The 25,509-nt window shown below is 33.2% G+C and overlaps 1 protein-coding gene and 1 long non-coding RNA gene across 9 annotated transcripts in view; one reads left to right on the forward strand and one right to left on the reverse strand.

Annotated features, from left to right (window-relative positions):
- Nucleotides 1-2,224: 2,224 nt before the first annotated feature.
- Nucleotides 2,225-25,509, forward strand: part of LOC146994835 (cullin-5-like) — a 155,836-nt gene continuing 132,551 nt past the window's right edge. For 2 of the 8 annotated variants that reach the window (XM_085826233.1, XM_085826237.1), the window contains exons 1-3: nucleotides 2,247-2,412; nucleotides 8,856-8,942; nucleotides 16,543-16,579. Coding sequence is in view for 5 of the 8 variants with exons in the window: in XM_085826227.1 (XP_085682353.1) it covers nucleotides 2,315-2,412; nucleotides 16,543-16,579 (135 nt within the window). In the remaining 3 variants the exon portion in view is untranslated. Of the gene's footprint in view, nucleotides 2,413-8,855; nucleotides 8,943-16,542; nucleotides 16,580-25,509 lie in introns of all 8 variants that reach the window. The other 6 variants (XM_085826226.1, XM_085826225.1, XM_085826227.1 and 3 more) reach the window with 5 other exon arrangements.
- The window catches only part of LOC146994836 (uncharacterized), a 63,706-nt gene continuing 49,919 nt past the window's right edge, over nucleotides 11,723-25,509 (reverse strand). Inside the window, exon 3 of the long non-coding RNA XR_015043784.1 lies at nucleotides 11,723-13,084. This is a non-coding gene — a long non-coding RNA (uncharacterized LOC146994836). The remainder of the gene's footprint in view (nucleotides 13,085-25,509) is intronic.

Consider the following 25,509-nt stretch of genomic DNA (forward strand, 5'->3'; position numbering starts at 1 on the left):
ACATGCTCGCCAACTTCAATACATCTCCCAGGTTTCGACTGATATCAAATATTTAAAAGGTGAGAATAATATTGTGGCGGATACGTTATCTAGAGTTAATGAAATTTCATCGATAGATTATGATAAAATAGCTGATGAACAAACTCAAGATGAAGAACTGAAGAGTTTGCAAACCACTACTTCCTTGAATTTCAAGCAATGTTCTCTACCATCGGGGAAATATTTGTGGTGTGATACATCAACTAAACATGTTCGGCCGTATATTCCTCAGGCTTTCAGAAAACACGTCTTTCAAAGAATTCATGGTTTATCACATCCAGGAATAAAATCGACTATGAAATTAATGACATCAAAATTCATTTGGCCTAACATAAAAAAAGATGTACAGTTGTGGACAAGAACCTGCATTCATTGCCAAAAAGCTAAAATCAATCGGCACACCAAAACAAAATTAGGTGATTTTGAAGTATCACCAGGAAGATTTTCTGTCATCCATATCGATCTCATAGGACCACTTCCACCATCTAAAGGGAATATTTATTGTCTTACTTGCATAGATAGATTTTCGAATTGGATGGAAGCAATTCCTTTAGAAAATATTTCTGCTGAGAACGTCGCAAGAACCTTTTATAGCAACTGGATTGCGCGTTTCGGAACGCCAAGTAAACTCATTAGTGATCGTGGATCCCAATTTAAAAGTGATACATTACGAGCTTTGTCCAAAATCTGTGGCATCAATTTACAACACACTACTGCCTACCACCCCTCGTGTAATGGCAATGTTGAGCGCCTTCATCGAACATTGAAAACAGCATTAAAAGCCCACAACAACATATCTTGGACGGACACGTTACCAACAGTACTTTTGGGTTTGTAAACTATTCAACAGCACTATTCAAGAAGATACCAATCATTCTATTGCGCAAGTAGTTTATGGCCAGAGTCTCAGACTTCCTGGCGAGTTTTTCAGCGAACCAAGTATCCAGACAGCATCGGAGACTTTTGCTAATAAACTCCAGAAACAGATGGAAGTTGTTGGACCGAGACTAATTCGTAAAAATTCATCTGAACAGATATTTGTCCATAAAGACTTAAAAACTTGTTCTCATGTGTTTCAGCGAATAGATCGGATAAAAAAAACCTTTGGAACCTCCTTATGAAGGACCATTTCCTGTTATTGATCGCAAGGACAAATATTTTACTATTAGCACAAAAGGAAAACATGTTAATGTATCCCTGGATCGCCTGAAACCAGCATATATTTTAGCTGAGGAAAATTCTCAGTTGATACAACCTGACTACAGTAATTTGCAGAGACCGGACTCAAATTCGGATGTGAATCAAAAACCTTCTCGCACAGGCAGAACTATACGTTTACCTGTTAGATTCAAGGACTGACTAAATTATTTTGATAGTGGTTAACACTGCAATACTAGTTACTACCTATTTCTCCATCTTCGTAACGTAACTTAGTTACTGGTGGGGGAGTAGTGTAGTGGCCCAGTTATTGCATGAGAAATAATTATTTTTTATTTCATATATTTGTTCATGTGTTTAATTATTTTATAAAATTAACTTTAATATTTTGTTAATATTCATATTTATATTTAAATTTCTTTATGCTGAATGGCAATTAGTTCTAGTTCTGATTCATGATTGCTAGGTTTTGGTTTCAAAACGTTGCTCGTAGCGTCGCATTTCGATAGCTGGAAAATAAAATGCAATAACTTAGCTATTTGTTTATAATTCATGCTGTTACTAGTCATAAATTAATTTTAAACATTAGTAGCCAAGGCTACAGCGTCACCCCTGATCAACTTCTTCGCAACTGAAGACTTTGCACTTTTATTACAAATGCATACGACTTTTCCAGTTTATGGAATTTAACGAACTTTTACAGGTCCTCAGGGGATTGATAAACATGTAGTGGTAAAGGCCCTCGGGTCGAACACTACTTAACGAATAATGATCTCTGATCTCCCCGTTGAATCACTATTATAAATGTTCGTTTTACTTTTCAAACTGTTGCCACCAAATGTTAGAGTCTTGCATTATATTTGAAGAAATTAAATAATGAAAAATTAGAGTAGCTCCTAAACACTATACCATCTGGGGGGCAAGATCTTTTTATTATAAATTAATTTTAATAGAAACGTTATTTTAACATATGTGCGTTTAAGAAAAAAGAGCAGGGAAAATTTCCCAAAAACGCAAGCACGTGAATTTTGGCAGCATAGTTTTGTCGAAAATTGCGCGATTTGGCAACGTTGAAACGTAAAGCTGATTCGCTGGTTGTGTTTGCGCCAATGAACAAATGTGTTATTTACCGTGTGCTTTTCTTTTTAAAAGTTCCGAGACTTCAATGGATATTGATGCGGGTGATGAAGAAGAACGCTTCAAAAGGCTTGCTGTGTATGTATTCACTTATATATATATTTTTTCAAATACACAAAATATTGGTAAAAGTTTACAATTGGGTGCCCCTTGTTTTTTGGCGATTCTTTTTTTGATGCCAAGATCGGCACCAGGAAGGTACAATTTCTTGATGGTCGCTACACAAAACAAAAATAAGAAGTCAAAGAATTGTACAGACTCTGTGTCCATGAACACATTGATCTGTTTTCACTTAAAAAAAAATCCTAGAATTGCACAAACTAGGCATTGCGCACTGCCTTAAATTTGCCCATGTACACATCAATCTATTTTCATTTAAATAAAATCAGGAAGCTAAAACAGAGTTAAAACTATCATGGTAACCAGAAGTAAGGTTTCATCGCCAAAATTTAAAAAAGTTGTCGTGAAGCGAAGGGGCACTCAGTTCTACGCTAGAGCGAAAATATTTATATTCGTGATCTGTTTGTATGTAGGAATTCAATATACAATTAAAGTAAAATGTTTGATATCCAAATGTAATCGAATATGTGTAGTTTCCTAAAAAAGTGCCAAAATATTTAAATGTGCGAAATTAAAAGTATAAAATGTTAGTTTCCTTGAATTATGCGTTTTCTTAGTCTTCATTTTACAATAAATCCAGATGTTAAGTATAAGTTCAAAAATAGGCTGACTATATTTTCGTCATGTCACATGTTATATTAAGTTGACCATTATTCTTCAGAACTGTATGTTTAGCTTAAAATGCTCGTTAAAAATGGGACAAAATGCCATAATGCACAAAATACCTTAGATGGAGCTCACACTGTAAATAAACTAGAAACTCTTAAATTTGTTATTAGTTTGCAAGTAGAAAAAGGGAATTTTTTAGTAAAATTTTTGGTGAATCTTCGGATTATGGTAACTTGGCGAAACTTTGGCGACCATCCCTGCTACAGCAACCTGCTAGTTTTTTTTTTTTTTGGATGCCATTTTGTTTTCACGAAGTAAAGCCATGTTTTATTTTATTTTTTTTTTTTACTCAAAATTTTTTCCAACAATCTGCTAGCCGAATTACGCTTATGCTAGAACTTTTATGGAACAAAAGTGCTTAATCATGACGAAGATTAGGTGCGAAATTGGGAGGAAGTGTAGAATCGCCCACTGCTTGCTGCATTTTTAAGAATTGCATATACACGATATCTATGTACACATCAACCTATTATAACTTAAAAAAAATCCCAGAATTGCACAAAAATGGCATTGTGCAGACTTTGGTATTGCGCACACAAAAATGACTTTATCCATGTACACATTGACCTATTTTCACTTAAAAAATAAAAATTAAAAAAAAAAAAAAAATTACAAAAATCCAATTCTTCTTACTCTTGTAAAAAGCACCAAACAAATAAGTGGGCGATTCTGCACTTTAGCAGCGAAATTGTTTCTAAGTGCTTATTAGCTAAAATCCTGTTTGGAATTTTCCGGAAAATGTCACATGACATGTCTCATGATCTCTCATTTCTCTGAGACAAAATAATCTGTGATTCGAACTGTGTACTTCTCAGATTATTGCTAAAATCCTAGCTAGTAACCTTTATCACCTTACCAAAATGTCACCAAACTACCTGTTACCATGTTCCAAAGATTAACCAAATTTTTGAAATGATCTTTCTGAAAATTTCTAAAATCATGTATTTAACAGCTTTTGACACTATAACATATTTTCTGAAGCAGGGCAGAATTTGAAAGGTGAAACCTCTTGGAAAACACACAAAGATGTCTTGTAGAATATAATACAGTATTATCAATTAATTACATAACTGCTTTTCTCTTACTTGAAGCAGAACTTTACTAATCTTGTGAGATATTTAGTCCAAGACAATTTAATTATAATATTGGGTACTTTTCCATTTCGCCGGCGCAAATCTCGCCAAGCAGACTTTATTGGCAGCAACATACAGTATACACATAAAAAATTTAACCAATGTTAGTTTTAAGAATTTTTTATTTTGAAGGCATAAGCATTTTAGTATGGTTTAAAATTTTGTAAAAAACCAATAAATAAAGACAATAAATTTGTAAAAAGACATTAATTTAAGAATTTACTTTGCTTTCATCCTGATTCGCCGGTTCATATCACGTGACCCCAAGTGATCTTATCTCATGTAAACTACGCTACAAAAATATAATTCTCTCAGTAATTATCTACATTAATTTCAAGTTAAATCTTATGGAATACAAGTTCAAATGCAAGAATTATTTTAATTCGTACGAATAGCTTACTCAGAAATTATGTAAAACCGCAGTGCTTTACTTCGCTAGTGCATTCTCATTAGATTTGATGAATTTAACCCTTGATTTTCCTTTTCTATATCTTTGCGTTCAGGTGAGTGGTGTGATTGCATCGTAATTAATTACCGCGAATGGTCTTAGGGCAAAAAATTTAACTATCTTGTAAAAATTCTATGTAATTGTATGTCAGTATTGAAAGAAACAATCAATCTGATAAGAAATGGCTGCGACTTGTTTTGAAAATGAAGGGTAAAAGTTTGCCAGCGAAGATATTCCGTTTGGCATCAGTTGTACCATTATTGGCGACTTTATCGTTTGTGCCGGCAAAACGGAAAAGTACCTAATATTATTTTTCAAACTTAGGTATATTTATATTGTAATAGATGAGTAAGAATTAAGGATACAGTGGATATTTAGCTGAAATATGCTAATCAGCCTAAATGCTACTATTTATCCAGTAATGTTAAATATTTAGGAAGAGAAAAATTTCCACACTTTTTTTTAATAATTCAGGATCTTTATTGATTATTTATAATGGGGATATTTCCATTCTATTTTATTTCTTTCTTCCTTTTAAATAGTCTTAAAATTTGTTTTAATTAAAAATAAATAAAAGTTGTAGATTGATAGAAGCTTTCCGTAATGTGAAACAACCTTTCCATGAATACGTTTCTTCCCATAATGTTATGCAATTGCAACTTTAAAATATTAGATTATGTTAATTAAAATTTGGGTAAAATCCTATAAGAGCCCTTGCGACAAACTGGGAGAGTGCAGAATCACCCACTGCTCCGCACGTTTCTCAAAATTGCCAACTTGAAAATAGCAAGTAAAAAAATTGGGGTAGAGTAGACTTTAAGGTACCCCTTGTATTATGGTGAAGTTGTTGTTTGATTTATCACCAAGTTGTTGTTTCATTTATGGTAGCCTGAGTAGTTGAATGTTATGGAAACCCTATTGTGACATAATAAGGTGCATGATTCTGGGAAATTTTGAATCATGGGATGTTTTGTAAGCGTTTTTGTGGTGTGTGTTGGTTTGATTCTTTAGACAGTAGAATGGCCGAATGTAGTAAGATTAATTTGAAGTTTCTGTACAATTTGGAGCAAAAGGGGAAAAGAGCTTTAATTGACTGGTGTGTAAATGTAGGTTTACTTAGTAGCCATTATAAGTGTTTTGTATGTAGGAAGGATATGCGTCTAGTCGAACGTAAAAATCGTTTAGATGGATTTGAATGGGTTTGTAGGAAGAAAAGTTCAGATGGTCACTATGTGAAGTGTTCGATCAGAAAGAGTACCTGGTTTGAAAAAAGTCATTTGAGTATGGTTGATATTTTGATTTTTACGTGGCTCGGGGTGTACGAAGCGAACTCGAAAATCATGGTAAGTGAATATTTGCTTTTGGTAGTGCTTAAATATATAACATGTTTTTTCTTTTCTATGTTATTTTATTTTTTGGTTTAAAATGTATTTTATTGAGATTTTGCATTTTTTTCCCCTATATTGTAGAATTTGGTGCTCCTTTGACTTTTTAAGTGTAAATATATCAATGTGTACATGGACAAAGTAAAGGGAGTGTGCAATGCAAGTTTGTGCAATTCTGGGATTTTTTTTAAGTGAAAATAGGTCGACGTGTACATGGATAAAGTTAAAAGAGTGCACAATGCTATTTTTGTGAAATTCGGGGATTTTTTTTTTTTAAGTGAAAATAGATCGACGTGTACATGGATAAAGTTCGTGAAATAATGAAGTATTTATGACCTAAAGGGTATCAAAATTTACAAAAAAAAAAAAAAAAAAAAAAAAAAAAAAAAGAAGCTTAGTATTGATTTGTTTGCCTTATTAAACATTTCTCTCAATGCAAGTTGTTTAAGTTGCTCCGTTTGTTGCGCTAATACATTCTCTTTAATTCTGTAGACAGGCATAATCCTTTGCTTAGTTACATTGTTGAAGTCCTGTAACTGCTGTTTCGAGAATTCCGATTAATTTGTCAATCAAAATTTTCTCGTTGTCAGTAACTTCTCTGTCACTTTCTTCACTATCAGTAGCGTATTTTCTGGATCTAGAACTATACTACAGATTTCGCCATTCATTAATTGATTGATGATTGAGAAGGATTGTCATCACAATGAAAACTTCTTTTATATCATCCTCATTTATTACAGCTTGTCCACATTTCTTTACAAAATCCGTTAATTGGAAAATTTCGCCTTTGTTTTGCTATATCCGAAAACCTTTAAAATTAGTGGCTATCATCATCAAATTTAGCTATCCTTCACTGTACATATTTGGCTATGCATCATGAGCTTGGCGACTAACGACAAGTTGTTCTGTTAAATTTTATCTTGCTTCTATCACGCACTGAGACAATTATGCCTGAATTATATTAGTTTTGTTATTTATCATACTTATGTCTATTTCTTTCACGTGCTTAAGGCTTATTAGAGTTCTGAATAAATAAATTCCCACATATATTTCAGCCTTATTGAAGGCCGGCGCTAGATATCTTACCGCCTGATGCAGTCTCTGTGGGTCCTAAATTCTCCGAGTCTCTGCAGCCATACGAGCCCTGGTGCTGGTTCTGGGTTTATGTGAATAACAAATCAATTATTCTTAATTCAAATAGCCATAAATTTAATCTTTGAGTCTATGAGTATCATCAACAAAATCTATTTTTATCACATGGAAAGAAATGTTTGGTAAATGTTTCCTCGTAAACATTTTTTTAGCACATTTAACTTAAATCTGTAATCATCGCCAAGCGTAATGTCAACATATAAGGTTACCATACACCTTTATTATTCAATTACTAACAAGAAAAATTGGGTACTTTTCCGTTTCGCCGGCGCAAATCTCGCCAAGCAGACTTTATTGGCGACAACAGACAGTATACACATAAAAAATATTAAAAAAATCTTAGTTCTAAGAATTCATTTTTTGAAGGCATAAACATTTTAATATCACTTAAAACTTTATAAAAAGCCGATAAATAAAGACAATAAATTTGTAAAAAGACATTAATTTAAGAATTTACTATGCTTTCATGGTTCAAAATCCTAATTCGCCGGTTTATATCACGTGACCCCAAGCTATCTCATCTCACGTAAACTACTCTACAAAAATCTAATGCTCTCAGTAATTATCTACATTAATTTCAAGTTAAATCTTAATTTGGAACACAAGTTTAAATGCAAGAAATATTTCAATTCGTACGAATAGCTTACTTAGAAATTATGTAAAACTGCAGTGCTTTACTTCGCTAATGTATCCTTATTAAAATTGATGAATTTAACCCTTGACTTTACCTTTTCTATATTTTCGGCTTCGGGTAAGAGCTGTGATTGCATCCTAATTGACTTAACTACTGAAAATGGCCTTAGACATAAAACTGAACTATCTGATAAAAATTCTATGTAATTATATGCCAGTATTGAAAAAACCAATCAATCTGATAAGAAAAAGCTGCGACTTGTTTTGAAAATGAGGCGTAAAAGGTTACCAGCGAGAATATTCCTTTTGGCATCGATTGTACCATTATTGGCGACTTTATCGCTTGCGCCGGCAAAACGGAAAAGTACCAAAAATTGTTTAGGCATCGCTACATGAGTCATTACTGAAGTTGTCATGTTTTGATAAACATGCGGTGATGAAAGGAAAGTATAATAAATAATGATTCCCAAGGTTGGCGTCAGATCAATGATGTATCTATGTGGAATGTTTCAGTTTGAGATGTGTACCATAAAGCGGATACGCAGGAATGAAACCAAGTTACTGATCCTGATCGTACATATTTATGCTAAAAGTTTTGTTTCTTCAATAACAATGTATTTCATTTAGTGTCAAAGTGAAATTAAGAATTGGCACACTCCAGATGTTTTATTATGCTCGGAGGGGGATGGAATCAAATGTGCATGCGTAAAACTTAGGAGAAAAATGTTGTTGGTGGTTTTGAGGTCCGGATTTTAGATCATTTCGGATAATGGACGTCTGGATTTCAGACTTTGTACTGAATTTCTTATTTATTTTGATTAATATAGCAATTGGATTATATGGATGATCTTTAACTTTGTTAGAGATTTCTTGCTGGTAACTTTATGCTTTCTTGACTACTGTTATTATAATGACTTTTGAAATTGCTTGTTTTCATGAATGTGTTTGATTGATTTAGAAATTCTGAATTTTCATCCACAGAGAACCCGTTGGCGCCGTTGCTGTTTTACTCGCCAAGTTCACCTATGGTTGATGGGCGTTGGTTATGAGATATTAAAACACATGGAAGTAAGCCGCGTAAACATGATATTTAAAGAATATAATCAAAGTAATTAAAGAATAAGTAACATAAATTCACGTTAGCAGAGAAAACAATATATTAAGCATACGAAAGTGAAAATTCAAAATTAACTGGTTAAACACGATGCACGAAAATAAATTTGTATTTAATTCAAGTTAGCACAGAAAACAATATGTAAAGCTTAATGGAAGTAGAAAAATCATGTAATATTGAGCTTTGTAATAATGACCCTTTTTCTTGGCAATTTCTTGGGAAAATTGAGATTTGTCTTTGAATATCTTTCAGTATTATAAAATTCCAAAATATTTATGTTTTTAACAGTGCAGTTTCTAAAGAAATTGTGAATTTACGATTAATATCTTCATTGCATAATTTTAAAGTACTTCCAAAACTACGATTGAAAATCCATTATGATCGCATAAATGAAATGAATAGATATTCTCATTTAAATAGAAACTTAATTGCAACTGATTACATAAAAGTTTTTTTAGTAATAAATTATATTCTGCTCTGACTTATTTTTTTAAATTTTATGTATATGTTCATGTATTGCACGAAAAAACCAACATATTAACTTTACATTTGGCATATCGATTTTTATTAAGACTTGCTTTTTTGCATGTAACCAGGGTTCATAGCGGTCCTTATAAGTGCTTATAAGTCCTTATATTTGAAAATAAAATATAAAGGCCCTTATAGGTGCTTACTTTTTCTTTAAAGCCCTTATTTTTTTGTTTTTAGTGCTTATTTTTTGCTTTTAGTGCTTTTTTTTTAATGAACGCGCTATTTTCCCCCTACCAAAGCCGAAACTAAATAAACAACTTTTCTTAATATTGAATGTCAGGTGGTGAATCATACTCCCGGAAATAGCTTTTCCCCCTTTCTCTGCATTAACATAACCTTTGGTGCGCACAAAGAGTACAGACAGGTGCCCGTCGTTATATTGGTCAAAGAATTGCGAAAGCAGTAGAAAATTTCGGTACATTCGGCATTCTTTTCCTCTCACCCAAATACTATACACGTTTAAATTTCTATCCAGATCTTAATAATTTGCATTCTCGTTCCGCTCAGTTCATATTTGTGTTTATTATGATCATTATGCTTATATTATGAGTATATGTATGAATGTTTATAATAACAGTTGCAGTAACTGCTGAAGTATAGTAAACTTCCAAAAATGGTTGTATTTTAACACAGCGTTTTAGGAATAATACTCGGAATGGCTTAAATAAAGGGAAAGTAATCGAATAGTCAAAATAATTTAATTTTTTTTGGCCAATACATTATATAGTGCGAAGATTGGGAGGTTCTCCCCTTTCTCCGCAAAATCTCAAATATTGAAACTGTTACAAGTTCGCTGCAAAACAAGCAACGGACTTTTTTTTTTTTTTTTTGTCACTTTCCAATCTGGATTGAATAGGACTAAAAGTTCTGTGGTCTACCAACCCAAGCGAAGAATGATTCTATTGCGGAAATTTAACGCCGTCTGTTGAAAATTAGAATGAAAAACACCCCAGTTACTCATATTTAGTTCTTTATTCTCCCAATTTCAGCAGCTGTTGATTCCGATTGCGTAATATCACGTAGGGAAGAATTATGGCACACGTATTGTGCAATAACGTTTGCGATATTTCGCAGAGATAATTAATTAATTAATTTTGATGTTCTGTTTGAGATTTGTTTATGAACACTTAAAAGAGTTTTACTGTGCTTGCTAAGCAGAATATTTTTCAGTTCCATTGGTTTATTTTTATATGATTCACATATCAAAATGTCAAAAGCATTTATTTAGCGGAAAAATCTAAAAAGTGGCTACAGTCAACCCCCCCTCCCTCCGCTCCTCTTTTTCAAGTTACGCTCAACTGTCCGAATATTCGCCAGTTTCCAAGTATGCGGCTTAGTTAAGCTTTTACTGTTAAAGGATGACTGCATGAAGCAAATTTCTGTCTTCTGATTTCAGAAATGTTCCTCTTTTTTACTTAAATTACTTTGCTTGCAATATCTGTTAAGAGAAAACTGATATACAATGAAAATTTAGAAAATATTCAGAATTTAGATTTAAATTATTTAAATATTAATATGAGTGGAAAAATAAATTGTATTTATTATTAGGTTCCAAGCAAATACAATAAATATGCCTTATTATTATTTATTTTCTCTATTTTGAACTGAAATTTCATCATTAAATCTTGTAATATAGTTTAGTTCTGCATAGTTTTTTTTTTTTTTTTTTTTCTCTCATTGTAAACTAGTTCTGTAAATTGAACTGTTATTTAAAATTTAAAGGGAAAAAAAAAAGTAATTATTTTCCATGGTTGAGGTAATGCTTATTCTCTCTTAATAAATACTGCATTTCTCATATTTTAAATTACAAGTCTAATTAAGGTTATGCAGTTGTGTATAATGTCATTAGACAGGTGCTTATTTTTTTTCTTAAAATGTGCTTGAAAAGTGCTTATTTTTTTAACTAAAATGTGGCTATGAACCCTGTGTAACTCATAACGAGAACCAAGGAATATATCATTTTTTGTGCACTGCTTTGCAACTGATATACAGCTCATCAGCAGCTAAACAGTAAAGTGACTGAACTCTGGTAGTTTAGTTAGCCAAGCTAATGGGCAAGTTGTATGATTGTTTTCATGGTATTCCCAATATGTAACGTGGATTCAAACCAGTGTCCTTCAGAAAGACCTCCTTGAAGGCATCTTTTCTTTTAGGCAGATATCTCTCCCATGCTTTTCCATAATTTAAACAAACCCAAATGATGTATGCTGCTAAAAATTTTATTTAAAGTCCATATTTAATAACATTACAAAAATTGCAAATATGGTCCAAGTTAGATCATTTTTAAATGCATATATTTATTTTAATTACACTAATTGTATATATTTATTATATGAATATTTTAAATGTCCATTTTATCATTAATTATTATTAATATATTTATGGACAACATTTCTTTTTTGATTGTTCTGTCCAATGTATCCTTGATTTTAATTTCACATTTAAATTTTCACACCATAATTTTATAAGTCTTCTGAAATTTAGTCACAATTTCACTCAATTTAACCGCGTAGTTCACAAATGCAGCATAAAAGCTATGTTAATATCAGTCACCAAGGATGTATGGATTAGGTTTTTCATGCATAACCATGAGTTTTTGAGTATCCATAAAACTATTCTGTCATTTTAGAGAATCAATAATACTTTTTATTTCAGTTTAATCATCTCTTTGTGTGTCACACCTGAAATCTTCTCAAATGTTATTGTTTTGTTTATTTCATGCTTATGACTGCATAAGAAGACTTAAGTGAAACAAATGTGTCACAAGCAGTGACACTGAGATGTTATTTCACATATAACTGAGAAGTACAGCACTAATTAGCACTGTAATTGTTAAAGAAAGTATCCTGGCTTGTAAAAAGCTTCGTTGCATGTAATGTGAACTTAATAACTTTATCATTTTAAAATTAAGAAGGGTTTGTGTGTACTTAATTCAATATACAAAGCATGTGAGAGCTAGCTGAAAAAGGCATGCTTTTGTGAATATTTTCTAGGGTAAATAGGCTCATGGAAAACCACGAAAATGTCACAAAATTCACAAAACACATACGAAAAAAATAACCTGCACAACCAGCTCGTTTTTCAGGATTTGAGCCGAGATTGAACTACCACTATTCAGCCTTCTTAACCACTCGTAGGACTAAATATGTAATATGTAATATCATGTAATCAAAAGTTAACTATGTGTTGTGTAACAGGATTGCTTTCTCAAGTATCGAGGTAGGAAATACTTAATCTATTCTTTTTTTTAAGTGTTTGGTCATGGTATTATTCATTACATGTACTTTCCATAATTCATATAGAATATTAATATTTCTACTACAAGTGTCTTTTTTAAATTTTTAAGTGTTTTGCTTGTTGATATTCTCAAAATTGTATCTGATAATTAGTATAATAGGTATAAATACAGTAGACATATATAATCGATCAGGAGTGGCTAAACTTTATGTCAGTGAGAACCACAACTGCATATTTACATCATAGGTGAAGTAGGTTTCAGACAGCAAGAAATGTCGATTCCAAACAATCATTCAGTGACAGTCTTAGTTCAATAAGAGCCATGTGCCTGTAATAAATTAATGAATGCATGACTTTTAATACATCCATTTTACATAAACAGTTTTTCAATGTTATTTTTATCAATTTACTTGTAAACAGTTTAAAGCATTTTATGTTGAAACAACTGCCTGTCTTTCATAGTATATTTGACAGTGCCAATAATTTTCAGTATTGAAATTCTATTCAGTAGCATTGTTAATAAAACTTTTGAAGAGTCATTTGCACTTGGATTCATTACACAAGTAGTGGTTTGCTAATTTTGATGACTTTGAGTATCCATAAAACTATTCTGTCATTTTAGAGAATCAATAATACTTTTTATTTCAGTTTAATCATCTCTTTGTGTGTCACACCTGAAATCTTCTCAAATGTTATTGTTGGAAAAGCATTAACAATATATTATCTGGTTAAAGTTTTAAGCCATAAATATTGTTTTTCTCATAATTTTAGATGACCATACCAATAATAAAAACATTACTTAATTAATTATTTAAAATGCATATTTTGGCAGGTGATGAAGTCAAAATATTTTATCGGTTGGAAACCTCATGATTCTGTGTGCTTAACGCTACGTTAACAGCCATGTTACCAATTATCATTAACCCCTCTCCCGCCATATTTTCTTCCACAAACTAGCATCTGTCACCGAAAACTTCCTTTATTATATGAAAATATTTCTATCTATTTGTTAAAAGTTCATAAATAATAACGTGAAAATACAAAAAAAAATAATAATAAATAAGTGAAGAATAATTTAAATTGGCAAATGCGAACAATGACGGTGATAATTCAACAAAATGAACGTTAGAGGAATGGTTGCAACCTTCTTACAAGCATAGGTTGAATCTGCCGGATTACCAGGTTTGAACTATTATCGCCAAAGTTGGCGATGTTTACATTTGCCGGGTTCTTTGCGGAAGTGTTCCGAAATTCTAATTAGATGTAAACAAATTTCATTTAATAATAATTAAATGCCGTGTAAAGCTTCAAACTTATTTTTTTTTTAACTAATACTTAAAAGATCTAACATTGTGGTTCTCAACCTATTTTGCCCTATTCCACCCCTTTCACCATTGCTAGAAGATCATTCCCATCATGCCCTTCCTTTTCAGTACTTGAAAAATGCATATATATATTTATTTAGATTGCTTTTGAACTTACTTTATAAATTAAACCAAAAAAAGTACAGAAAATGTTGGTATATACCAGGATTCGAATAAAAATAGTTTTTTATATTTATAAACCACAGCTGCCAACTCTGCTTTTTCTTCTGGTCTCCTGGTAGATCACCAAATCTCGATAAACTTGTCTCAGTTGCAACAAACAGGGTGAAAAGAATGACCGGGGTAAGAAACGTTTTTGTTATTATTTTGAAAGGAAAAATCAGTGACAAGATCTTACTTACCATTGTATCATTCATCAAGAAGCGCTTTGTGCTCGACATTTCCAGAAGAAATTTGCAAAGTTATGGAATTCATAATTATATTATTGTTAACCTCATTATTACTACAGCTTTTAATCATCGCCAGTTTAAAGAATTTTTAGTTGAAATGGAGAGCGAGTACTCAGATCTTCTGCTGAATAATAAAGTGCGTTGGTTATCAAGAGGAAATGTTTTGAAATGTTTTGCATCCTTATTAACAGAAGTTAAAGCATTACTCCTTGAAATGAGTGTTTATAATCCAGAACTAATGAATGATCAGTAGATCCAAAAATTTTATTTTATGGTAGACGTTACATCTCATCTAAATCAGCTTAATCAAAAAACTATAGGGAAGAGGTGTGTGTGTGTGTGTGTGATTATGGCAAAGCCTCGAGGGCTATCTGCCTAAGAGGAGGGATGCCTTCGTGGAGGACTTTCTAAGGGAAACTGGCTCGTTTTTAACACGTTACACATGGGGAAAACCACGAAAACGCCCATGCAGCCAGCCCGTTCGCGGGATTCGAACCTCCTATAGGGAAGAGGAAACACAATTTTTCTGATGTTGGAAGAAGTTATTTCATTTGAAAGCAAATTATCTCTTTCTGCTCAAGATTTTTGAAACAGAAACTTTGGTTCACTTTCCAAGCCTGTTGAAACATTCTCAAGAAAATAGATCTAATATTGACATTTGCCATTTCAAAACAACAGTTTTATGACAGAAGTTTTTCTCAGCAGGTTTCAGGAATTCTGAATCAGCAAAGCAACATTAGCCTTTGTTAAAAAACCTCTTAATACTAGTGCAACGGAATTGCATTTCTCTGTTTAATATTCACATTGGCAACTCTGAAATCAATTGCTGAATTAAAAAAAAAAAAAAAAATTATGAAACTTGAAATTTGAACATTTTAAGTGTTGATGTAGAAACATTGGAGAAAAATAAATGTGTGCTTAGTTCACAGCACAAGTAATCTGGAGAAGGAAAACATGTGGAATAATATTATTCCCGACTCATGTAATCAGCTTAAAAAACTAACGTTTGATGTTTTTCTTATTCGAGTCTACATATTCATACGATCAATAATTTTCAAGCATGAACTTTTTGTCAAGAGTAAATAGAGAAGTCATCTTATTCATGAAAACTTGTAATAAGGCTTAAAATGAAAAACAACATACAAAATGCAAACTTTTCAAGAAGATGCAAGGCCATTGTTTACATTAGTGTTTTGTTAGTCATTATTGCGATTCAAGTTTTTCAATATATTGCAATTCTCTTTTATCAATAAAATAGTATCGTTATTAAGTATAATATCAAGTTTTATTCGACATATATATATAGTTTAACTAAGACTTAAAAACTGAAATATTGAGTTAATTTTAGGGAGTGTTGTGGAGCGAAAAAAGATGTAGTGTTGAGAAAGGTATAAGATGGTTTGGACATATGCAGAGAATGAATGGAAGAAGATACTTGAAAAGAGAATACAAGTATTAATAAATACAGTGCTGAACTGTTGATAATTGACTCTGTTGACTAATGAGTTTGCCTTCACTGGCCAAAGGGATATAAAACTGAACTGAGAGCAAATTGTGTGCCATCTCAAACCTTTTCTGCTGCATGTACTATGCCCTAAAAGGCTGAATTGTTATTATGCCCAACAGTGTTATGTTGTTATATGTAAAGATTTTAAACAATTATTTTTTTGTAACTGTTTCTGAAATTATTAACTTAGTGTTTTATGTTCAGTTTCAGCAGTTTTCTTAGTGTTGATTAAAGAGTTACTGTTTATTACATTTGCTATTCCTTATTACTGCACTAAAGGCTATGATTCTGTATACATTAATTAGCAGCATGTTTAAATTCTTAGTTAAAGGTCTTCAATTTAGTTTCATAATTATTTATTGTATACCTTCTTCATATTCATCTTAAATTTCAGAAGAAATTTACTTCCCAGTTTAGTCCTTTGAAGCAACTTATATGTAAATATTGTATAGCATATTCTGTTATGTACTGACTATTGAAATGCATTTTTATTTCTTTTTTGCAGGACATTTTGCAGTTTGAAGTCTCTATGTACTACTGAGGTAAAAAAATTCTTTTATATCTAATCTGAAAATGAAATATTTTTTCATAGGCAATAAATTCAGTTCTTGACAACTGCATTCTAAATTAGAATTTTAAGCACATGTGAGAAAACAGGAAAGTGCTTTCCAGTATTTAATTTTAAAAAAAGTTGAATTTTTATTTTCAGAAATCATCTTAAATTTATTTAATAAAGATCATGGCAAATGATTCCAAAATTTTTGGTGCATGTTTTACTTGTCCCCAGAACTTTCTGAGTTGTCCTGCTGTGGATAATTTCTACATAACCACTGAATTTCTGTGATTCTGATTAATTCAGGCTCCTAAGAACTTGATGTTTGTGTCATTATTTGATTTTTAGGAAAGTGATTATTCTAAACCTCATGTTTATAAAAAAATTTACTGTAGTTTGAAAATATGAGGCTTGGATGATAATATCAGCGACTCTTTTAAATATAAGCTACAACTTGCTTAAAAGTATCTTATGCAGTTAATGCCACTAGATACCTTTCAACATAAAAAACATCTTCAGAATTATTTTTATTTCTTGCATTTGCTGCAAACATGAAAGAAAAGAAAAATCTTATAATTAAATTTTGTTGCTGTTAAACATTTCTGTAGTAGAAGATAAGCATGTTTAATTTATAATACTTTTTATGTATTGTTTGACATATTTAGAAGTATTAAATATGTATATGATGCACAATTTTGAAATCTACAAAATAAATTTTGTTGTATATAAAATTTAATTATAAATATTGAAGTAAAATAACAGACAATAACATTGCAAAATTAAAAATTTACTCTTACAAACACTTCAAAAAAGTGAGAATAAAATGCATTAAAAATTTAAGCAATATTTTTTATAATTTAAAAAAGTATCTCTTCATATAGTATTAATAAATACAGTACAAAGTTCGAAATCCGCACTAGCCGATTCCGGATTTGGGATATTTCCAAATCCTGTGGGGGGCTGTAAAGTAATGTTGCTTTCTTACATTAAATTCAAACAAATAAATTTGTAACAAGTTTTTATTTTTAAGCAATAATATAATCACCCTCGTTATCAGCAACCTTTTGCCATCTAGTATGCAGATTTCAATCCCAGATCAATAAAAATCAATTGGTTTTTGAGTAAAATATCTCAAGATGGCATTTTGGACATCATCAAAATTTTGAAATTTTTTGTTACTAAGAAAATGTTGTAGGGATTGGAATAAATGGAAATCCGAGGGTGCGATATCGGGCGAATATGGTGGGTGAGGCAGTACCTCCCACCCCAATTCATTATGTTTTTCCAGTGTTTGTCTTGCACAGTCGTGTTGCAGAATGACGCCTTTTCCGTTGACAATCGCCGGATATTTTCCAATTAAAGATTGGTTCACTAGATCCAATTGTTCAGAATAAAGGTCTACATTAACAGTTTTTCCAGATTTCAGCAATTCAAAATGAACAATTCCACGAATACTCCACCAAATACCCAGAAGTGCCTTTTCGGGATGTAAACCCTTTGTAACCCCTATTAAAACTGCCTTTTGAGTTTTGGATTATCATATAGGACTTATTTTTCTGTCTCCACTAATCAAGCGATCAAAAAATGGTTCTGTATGGTGCCGTTGAAGCAATACATTGCGTGTGATGGATAGGTTGGCCTTGTTCTCTTCGGACAGATTATGGGGGACTCAAACACCTGCTTTGCTTATTTTTCCATTCTGCTTTAAATGTTTTTGGTCGACCAAGGTTGGTTAAGAGTGTTTGACAGTTCCTCGATTGTTTGACATTGATTTGCGTCCACTTCTGCCCTTAGCATGTTGTTGTCTATCGTTGTTGTCGACATGCGTAGAAACGACATTACTTTTTGGTCCCCCTAATAATAGATCATCAATTTAAATCTGGTAAGATGGCATGCAGAAATTATACAATTAAAATTATGAAATTGTAATTTATGAAATAAAGAACAATTATGATCTAAAGGGTATCAAAATTTACAAAAGAAAGCTTAATATTTGTTTACTTTATTAAACATTTCGTTCAATGCAAGTTGTTTAAGATGCTCCCACAAAAAATTCAAAAAGTTCCTTTTTCTTTTTTCTTGTGTCATATACAGTGGACTTTCCAATGCCATACTCCTCACATAATTTTAAGACGAATATGCCTGTATGCATTTTTTGCAGCAATTCCACATTTTGTTTAATGGACTTCTAAACATGGTTTCGCTTTGTAGATCCCTTTTGTAACTCCAGAATTGGAAACTCTTTTCGACATAATCGAAAGTTCAAGCTTAGTTTTTATAAAATTTCTGTAATAATAACAGTCTGCGAAAATTAATAAACTGGGTCAAATTAGAAGGTCAGGGAGCAGCGCAGTCTGCTACATTAATTTAAAATGCCTTAGAATCAGTAATGATAATTTTAGCCTAACTTAATAGCGTGTGTTATACGTTATTGGCTATGTATCACAAGATTGGCAACGAAACCCAAATGGTTTCGCTAAATTTTGTCTTGCTCCTATAGCGTTCTGAATTAAGCCTGAATTGTAATAGTTTAGTTTTTTACTATACCTACGTTTATTTCTTGCACATGCTTCAAACTAATATGAGTCCTGAATAAATAAACTCCCACATATATACTTAAGGCTTTATCTAGGGCTGGCGCTTGAAACCGCCTGGTATCGCCTCTACAGGTCCTAAATTCTGCTGCAAAGCGCTTTTGTAAGTTCTAAATTTTAACCATGCCTAAACTTTGGATCCCAGTGCTTTCCCTAAATCATAAATACTTCTCATCCCTTAATTTTGACACTCGGTGCTTTCCCAAATTCCAAAAATTTCAACTTCCCTAAATTCTGCCGTCCAATACACACATATCTATAGTGCAGGACGGGTTTAAAAATTTTGCTTTTAATTTTTAGCCTATTATTATGTTTTTTTTTATATGTATGTATATAGGCATAAATAAATGCAACAAAATAAAGAACAAGGTTATAAGGTATTTCTCCCGCCTTCCTAGCATCCCTTCGTGGTATAGTGGTTCTGCATGCTGAGCCGGTATTGTCAGAGGTCCGTGGTTCGATTCCCAGCAAAGGCGTTGTTAATTTTTCATCTTGCCTGCTTCCAGAAAAAAATACCTAATGTCTCTAAAGTGGCGCCCGAACTAAAAGGGTGTTTCATGAGGATTCTCTGCGCCCAGGATTTGGCGATTGGGTCCCCTAAAAACCTCAGTCGCCCTTTCAAAAGGGGAGTATGTAAGGTATTTCTCGTGCCTTCCTAGCATCCCTTCATGGTGTAGTGGTTCTGCACGCTGAGCCGGTATTGTCAGAGGTCCGTGGTTCGATTCCCGGCGAAGGCTCTGTTAATTTTCATTTTGCCTGATTCCGGAAAAAAATACCTAATGTCTCTACCAGGTATAAAATATGAAAGAAAAAAATCTTAAATATACAATGTTCATTAATGTATGTATATGTATATAATATCAATATAAATGTTAGGTTCTGAAGCAATTAGAAAATTTTTAATTACGCATACACACACATATATATATACATTTTATAAGCATATATAAAATAAAGCGATTTTTAAATTACTTATATGGTTTGTTGTGGTTTATTTAAATATAGCAAAGCACTCGACGGCTATCTGCCTAAGGGTAAGGATGCCTCTGTAGAGGACTTTCTAAGCAAAACTGGATCGTATATGCGTTATACATGGGGAAAACCACGTAAACGCCCATACAACATGAAAATGGATTGTCTGGTCCGCACTTCTTAAGCAGAAGTATCACCAGAGCCAATAGGCTAAGGAAATTTTCAATTTTGGAGCAAGAGCTCAAAGATCAAATAATGCCAATTAGAATTTTTGAAAGACCTAGTTAGAATTTTGAGGTCTTCTGACTAGGAGATGTGTTGGCCTCGCCAACGTCTTTATTGAAAAAATACATTACATAGCATGTTTTTATATTTACAAAACAAATTATTTTTTGAACATAAATTGAGTTATACAATGCAACATAGAATGATAGGAAGAACAAAGTAAAGAATCAATATTAAGTATTACAATAATTAAATGATTAATAACATGGCAAATAAAAGTACAAAGATATTACATGATACGATTGAATTTACAAGTACAGATCTAATTCATTGTGATATGAGTATTCCAATATAAGTACAATAATATTATATAATACAATCAATTTATAAGTACAGATCTGATTCATTATGGTATATGTATTCCATAAAACTTGATAACAAAGATCGTCCCTTGTCGTTCTTAATTAGTTGTTTTAGAGTTTCTAAAGTTATATTTTGTTTGAAAATTTCTCTACGTTTTGTTGATACACTGGAACAGTCTATAATCATATGAAGTGCATCTGCGGATTCACTACCACATTGACACTTGCATGTAGATTCCTTTAGTTTGAATCTGTTAATATAAATCGGAAAGGCTCCGTGATTAGTGATAACTTGATTTAAAAAAAATCACTGAAATGCCGTTTCTCCGAAACATTCGGTAGAAGTGTGAACGTTTGTCGTCCTGATGCTATTACTCATAGGGATCTTGCAGTCTAGGTACGTGTTCAAGTAAATCCCTTGTTTGGCTAGCTCGTCGGCTTTTTCATTGCCGGCAGTGCCTTGGTGTCCTCTTATCCAATGAAGCTTTGCTTTTGTAAAAGCCAGTAATTTCTTTATGGCGATAATGTTCTGATTATAGATATTGTATTTATGGATAGACTTTAAAACAGCCTGGCTATCCGAATATATATGCGCAGGACTGGGGTGTGATTTTAACCATAGTAATGCCGACTTTAATGCTAAAGTTTCAGCTTGATATACTGTACTAGTCTTATCCAGTTTAAACATAAATTGATCGTGACAAACTCCATTCATGAAGGAACAGAAGCCAGCTCCAGTGCCGTCTTCACTTTTTGAACCGTCCGTATAAATTTCTAAACCTTTATTGATTGGAGGCTTGTTGTCCCATCCGAAGACTTGAATATGAGCTGGATGAGAATGCCATTTAGGTACTGGGAATTCAATCTGATCCCGTGAAAGTTCTAAGTCCTCATATTTAAAGTCAGTCCATCCTCGTTTGGTACGTTGGATGATGCTTTCCATGTCCAATTTAAGATCAAGCGGCATAATTCCAGCAATCACTTGAAGAGCTGCAGTAGGGGCAGTCTTATAGCTTTTGGTCATTGCAAGAAGTGCTATGCGTTGTATAGAGTTTGTTTTGTTTCGCATTTTTACCGTAGGTGGGTACCACCAGGCAGGACATGTGTATACTATGGTACGCTCTATTGCACGTTTATAAAGTTCTTTCAGAACTGGTTTGGGCATCCCAAGTAATCTAAGAAGATTGTTCATTATTTTACAAACTTTAGATTTAATATAATCTAGATGAGGTAGCCAGGTAAGGCATTCATCTATGACTATTCCAAGATATTGAATGGATTTTTGTTGCTTAATGGTATGATCGTTCATCTTTATTGTCGGTGCTGAATAGGCTGCACCACGCTTTTTGATTGCTATAAACATAGACTTTGACTTTTCGGGAGAGAATTGAAGTTTGCACTTGAGTGCCCATTCTGATAGTTTTTGAAGCGCCAACTTTGCCTTGGTTTGAATTTGCATATGCATAGATCCTGTTACTAGGAGTGAAACGTCGTCCGCATAAGCTTGGATGTGGATTCCATCTTCAAATTCGAGTTTTAAAGCTATATTCATTACTATATTCCAGAATAGTGGTCCAGAGTTGGATCCTTGTACACATCCTTTTTCTTGTTTTATGGAGTATTGAACATTATTTATTTCATAGATTATATGTCTATTATCCAATAAACTTTCAATAACTTTATAAATATTTAGAGGACATCCCAGATTGCGGAGTTCCTGTAGTAGGAACGGCCACCAAATATTGTTGAATGCACTCTTGATATCCAAAGAGATAACGTTGGTGTAATTATTATTACGTCGGTTTGCTTCTATTTGTGAGACTATGTTGTCCTTGATGGCATCTGCTGAGCATTTTCCCGCCGTGAAGCCATATTGTTGTTCACTTAATTTGGAATTCGATACTAAGAAATAAGTCAATCTGTTAGTGATTAATTTATCATAGACTTTACTCCATGCGTTAAGCAAGCAAATAGGGCGGTAAGCATCAGGAAGCTCACCATTTTTTCCTTCTTTTGAGAATAATACTAATTTCGCTGTCTTCCAGCAGTTAGGAAATATTCCTCGACGGAAGAGTTCATTAAGTAACGCTACTTGTAATTGTGGGTTAGCATAGAAAACTTCAGCTATAATTTCTTTAGATATATTGTCCATTCCAGGTGCTTTGCCTGGATTGAGGGATTTGATAGCATTTTCCACTTCTGGAATCGTAAACGGAACATCATTTATTGAATTATATGGATTCCTTAAGTTGTTACGAATTGTCGTATGAAACTCCGTGTCTTCGCTGATTATATCTTTAGGAAAGTGGTAATCCATTAGGAAACGTATAGTTTCTTCTGTTGTGGAAGTCTTGGTTTTATCTGGTTTGAGTAACGCTTTTAATTGTAGAGGGGATTGCATAGTCCCCTTAGCAATGTCATAGTGTACCCCGAAGGGTGAACTAGGACTTAGACGCTCCAGATATCTTTTCCAGGTTGTTCTTTTGGCTTGCATAAGCTTTCTTTTATAGAGAGCAAGGTCTTTTTCATAGACTTGCTTATAGTGTGCCCTTAGTTCGTCATCATGAATACATTTGTGATAACGCTTTCTCAAAGCGAGGATTCTTTTTCGTAATATTGAGAGTTCCGGGGTCCACCAAGGGACACCTTTGTGTTGAGTTTTAACATATTTTCCCTTGGCGTGGGTTGCCAAGTCACAGTATTCCTGTATTTTCTGAGTCCACTTAATTATAAGTTGATTAAGATCAACTGTATCTTTAGGCAAGTAAGATTCCATTGAACCAAAAAAGTGACCAATTTTTGCCTTCAGTAAGAGCCAATCCATTTGTGTAAGTTTATATTTGACTCTTTGAGTTGAGCTAGAATGTTGATACGTAATTTCAAAAGAGATATAACAATGATCACTTAAAGTGATACAGTCCATAACTTTCCAATTATGAATGAAAGACGTGGAAGAGATTGATCTGGAAGCTGTAATATCAATCCAGCTCTTTCCCCTTGTGCAGTTGTAGGTAGGGGGACCATCCGGATCGTTTTCAACAGCCAGTCTATGCATTGTTAAGAATTCTCTAAGTGTGCGTTTTCTGGGATCCTTGAAGGGGGAGCCCCAGAGCACACTTTTCGCGTTTAAGTCGCCAAGGAGAAGAAGATCATGTTGATCGTCAAAGTAACGTTCAGCTAAGTTTAACAGAGTAGTTAAATCTGTTAAGTCCGTTATAGGTTGAGTATAACAGTTAAAAATGGTTATTGTCCTATGTTCAATCTTTAATGTAATAACATTTAAAGTAGAAGAAGCGTAAGTATTCAGAACCGTAAGTCGTGGGTTAACCACCACTGTGGCTGTTTTGGGGTGGTCATTTGGAGAAAAAATGTTTGAGTCGGAAAGCCAGACGGCTTGTCATTGATACAGTATGGTTCTTGAATAAAAATCAAGTCGTATTCAAAGATACAAGTCTTTAGTTGTGCTGTTGCGACATGTGATCTCGCTAAATTAATTTGCAACGCTTTTATATTTTGAATAAGTTCTCTAGCCATAATTGATTTTTCTTCGAAGATCTTCAATTTCTAGCTGTCTGCTAGGACAGTCTTTTGAGAAACTTGAGTGCTGCTCGTCAAGGTGCTTATCACTATTCGCATTTCTTTCTGCACAATGAATACATCTTTGGTAGTTATTGTCACAATTTTTGTGGGAATGTCCCACTTCTCCACAATGTCCACATGCCTCTTCTGTTTGGCATTGTTTAGAAATATGTCGGTATTGGCAGCATTTAAAACACTGCGTTGGTCTGATGTATTCTCTTAAATTGAAACGTTCCCAATTAACGCACAGTTTGCGTAACTTAGTAAGTGTTTGAAAACCTCCGGTGAGGTTTCACAAACCCAATGATTTCCGTTCTTATGCTTGATAGGAAATTTAACCTGTAGGCCATCACCATCGATGCCTTCGTTTTGGGCTAAAATGGCTTCCTTAAGTTCTTCCTTAGTCAAGTCCCTTGGAATATCATATATTATAATTTTAGGAAGCCTACGTGTAGGACGAACAATTTGTAGGTCCTTTTTAAGTTCTGGTACAGTATTTATTTCATTTTCTAGCGTCTCTATGTCTTCCGCTTTATTGGTCTCTATTAAGAGACCACCTTTTGCCTCATTTTTAAGTCTTTTCACTCCAATGTGGAGCTTTGTGGGATCAATAGTTTTTAAGAGCTTCTTTCTGATGTTGTCTGGTTTATCCCCTTCATTTGTGGGGTATAAAATAGTGACATGTTGTTTATCTGGTTTTCTCCATGTTTTGGATCGGTCACGAGCTGGACGTTTAAGTACGTCCGCATAAGAGTCTTTAATGTTTGGCGTTTGATGAATTTGTCCTTCCATGTGTGCCATCTCGACACACTGTTCAGTTAGAAGGTTGAACATCAATTGAAATTGATGTCGAATATCAGCGGCTACTGCCTTGTTTATGCCAGAAGCTTTATTTGTCAATATTGTCTCTAAGGTGGCAATATATGCCTGTCCTTCTTTGAGAATGTCTTTAGAACTCATTTTGATGTAGGTAGAGTTATTCAACGCTTAACTAAATAAGATGCACTGGGTCTGTAGACCGACCTGGTACCCTGGGGTTCACACCAAGTCAGTAAGTAGTAGGCACTTTTGCTCAGGCTTTCGACCCTCCTTGGAGAGGGAGCCCCCCGACCTTGCCAAGGTACCCGAGCACTGGGAAAGCACGAATGAACAGGTGAAACAAATATTCAAAATTATATCAGTTTTGC

The sequence above is a fragment of the Stegodyphus dumicola genome, chromosome 11 (genome assembly GCF_044657685.1).
Source record: "Stegodyphus dumicola isolate Sdum_Otavi_A_Nest chromosome 11, ASM4465768v1".
Lineage (NCBI taxonomy): Eukaryota > Metazoa > Arthropoda > Arachnida > Araneae > Eresidae > Stegodyphus > Stegodyphus dumicola.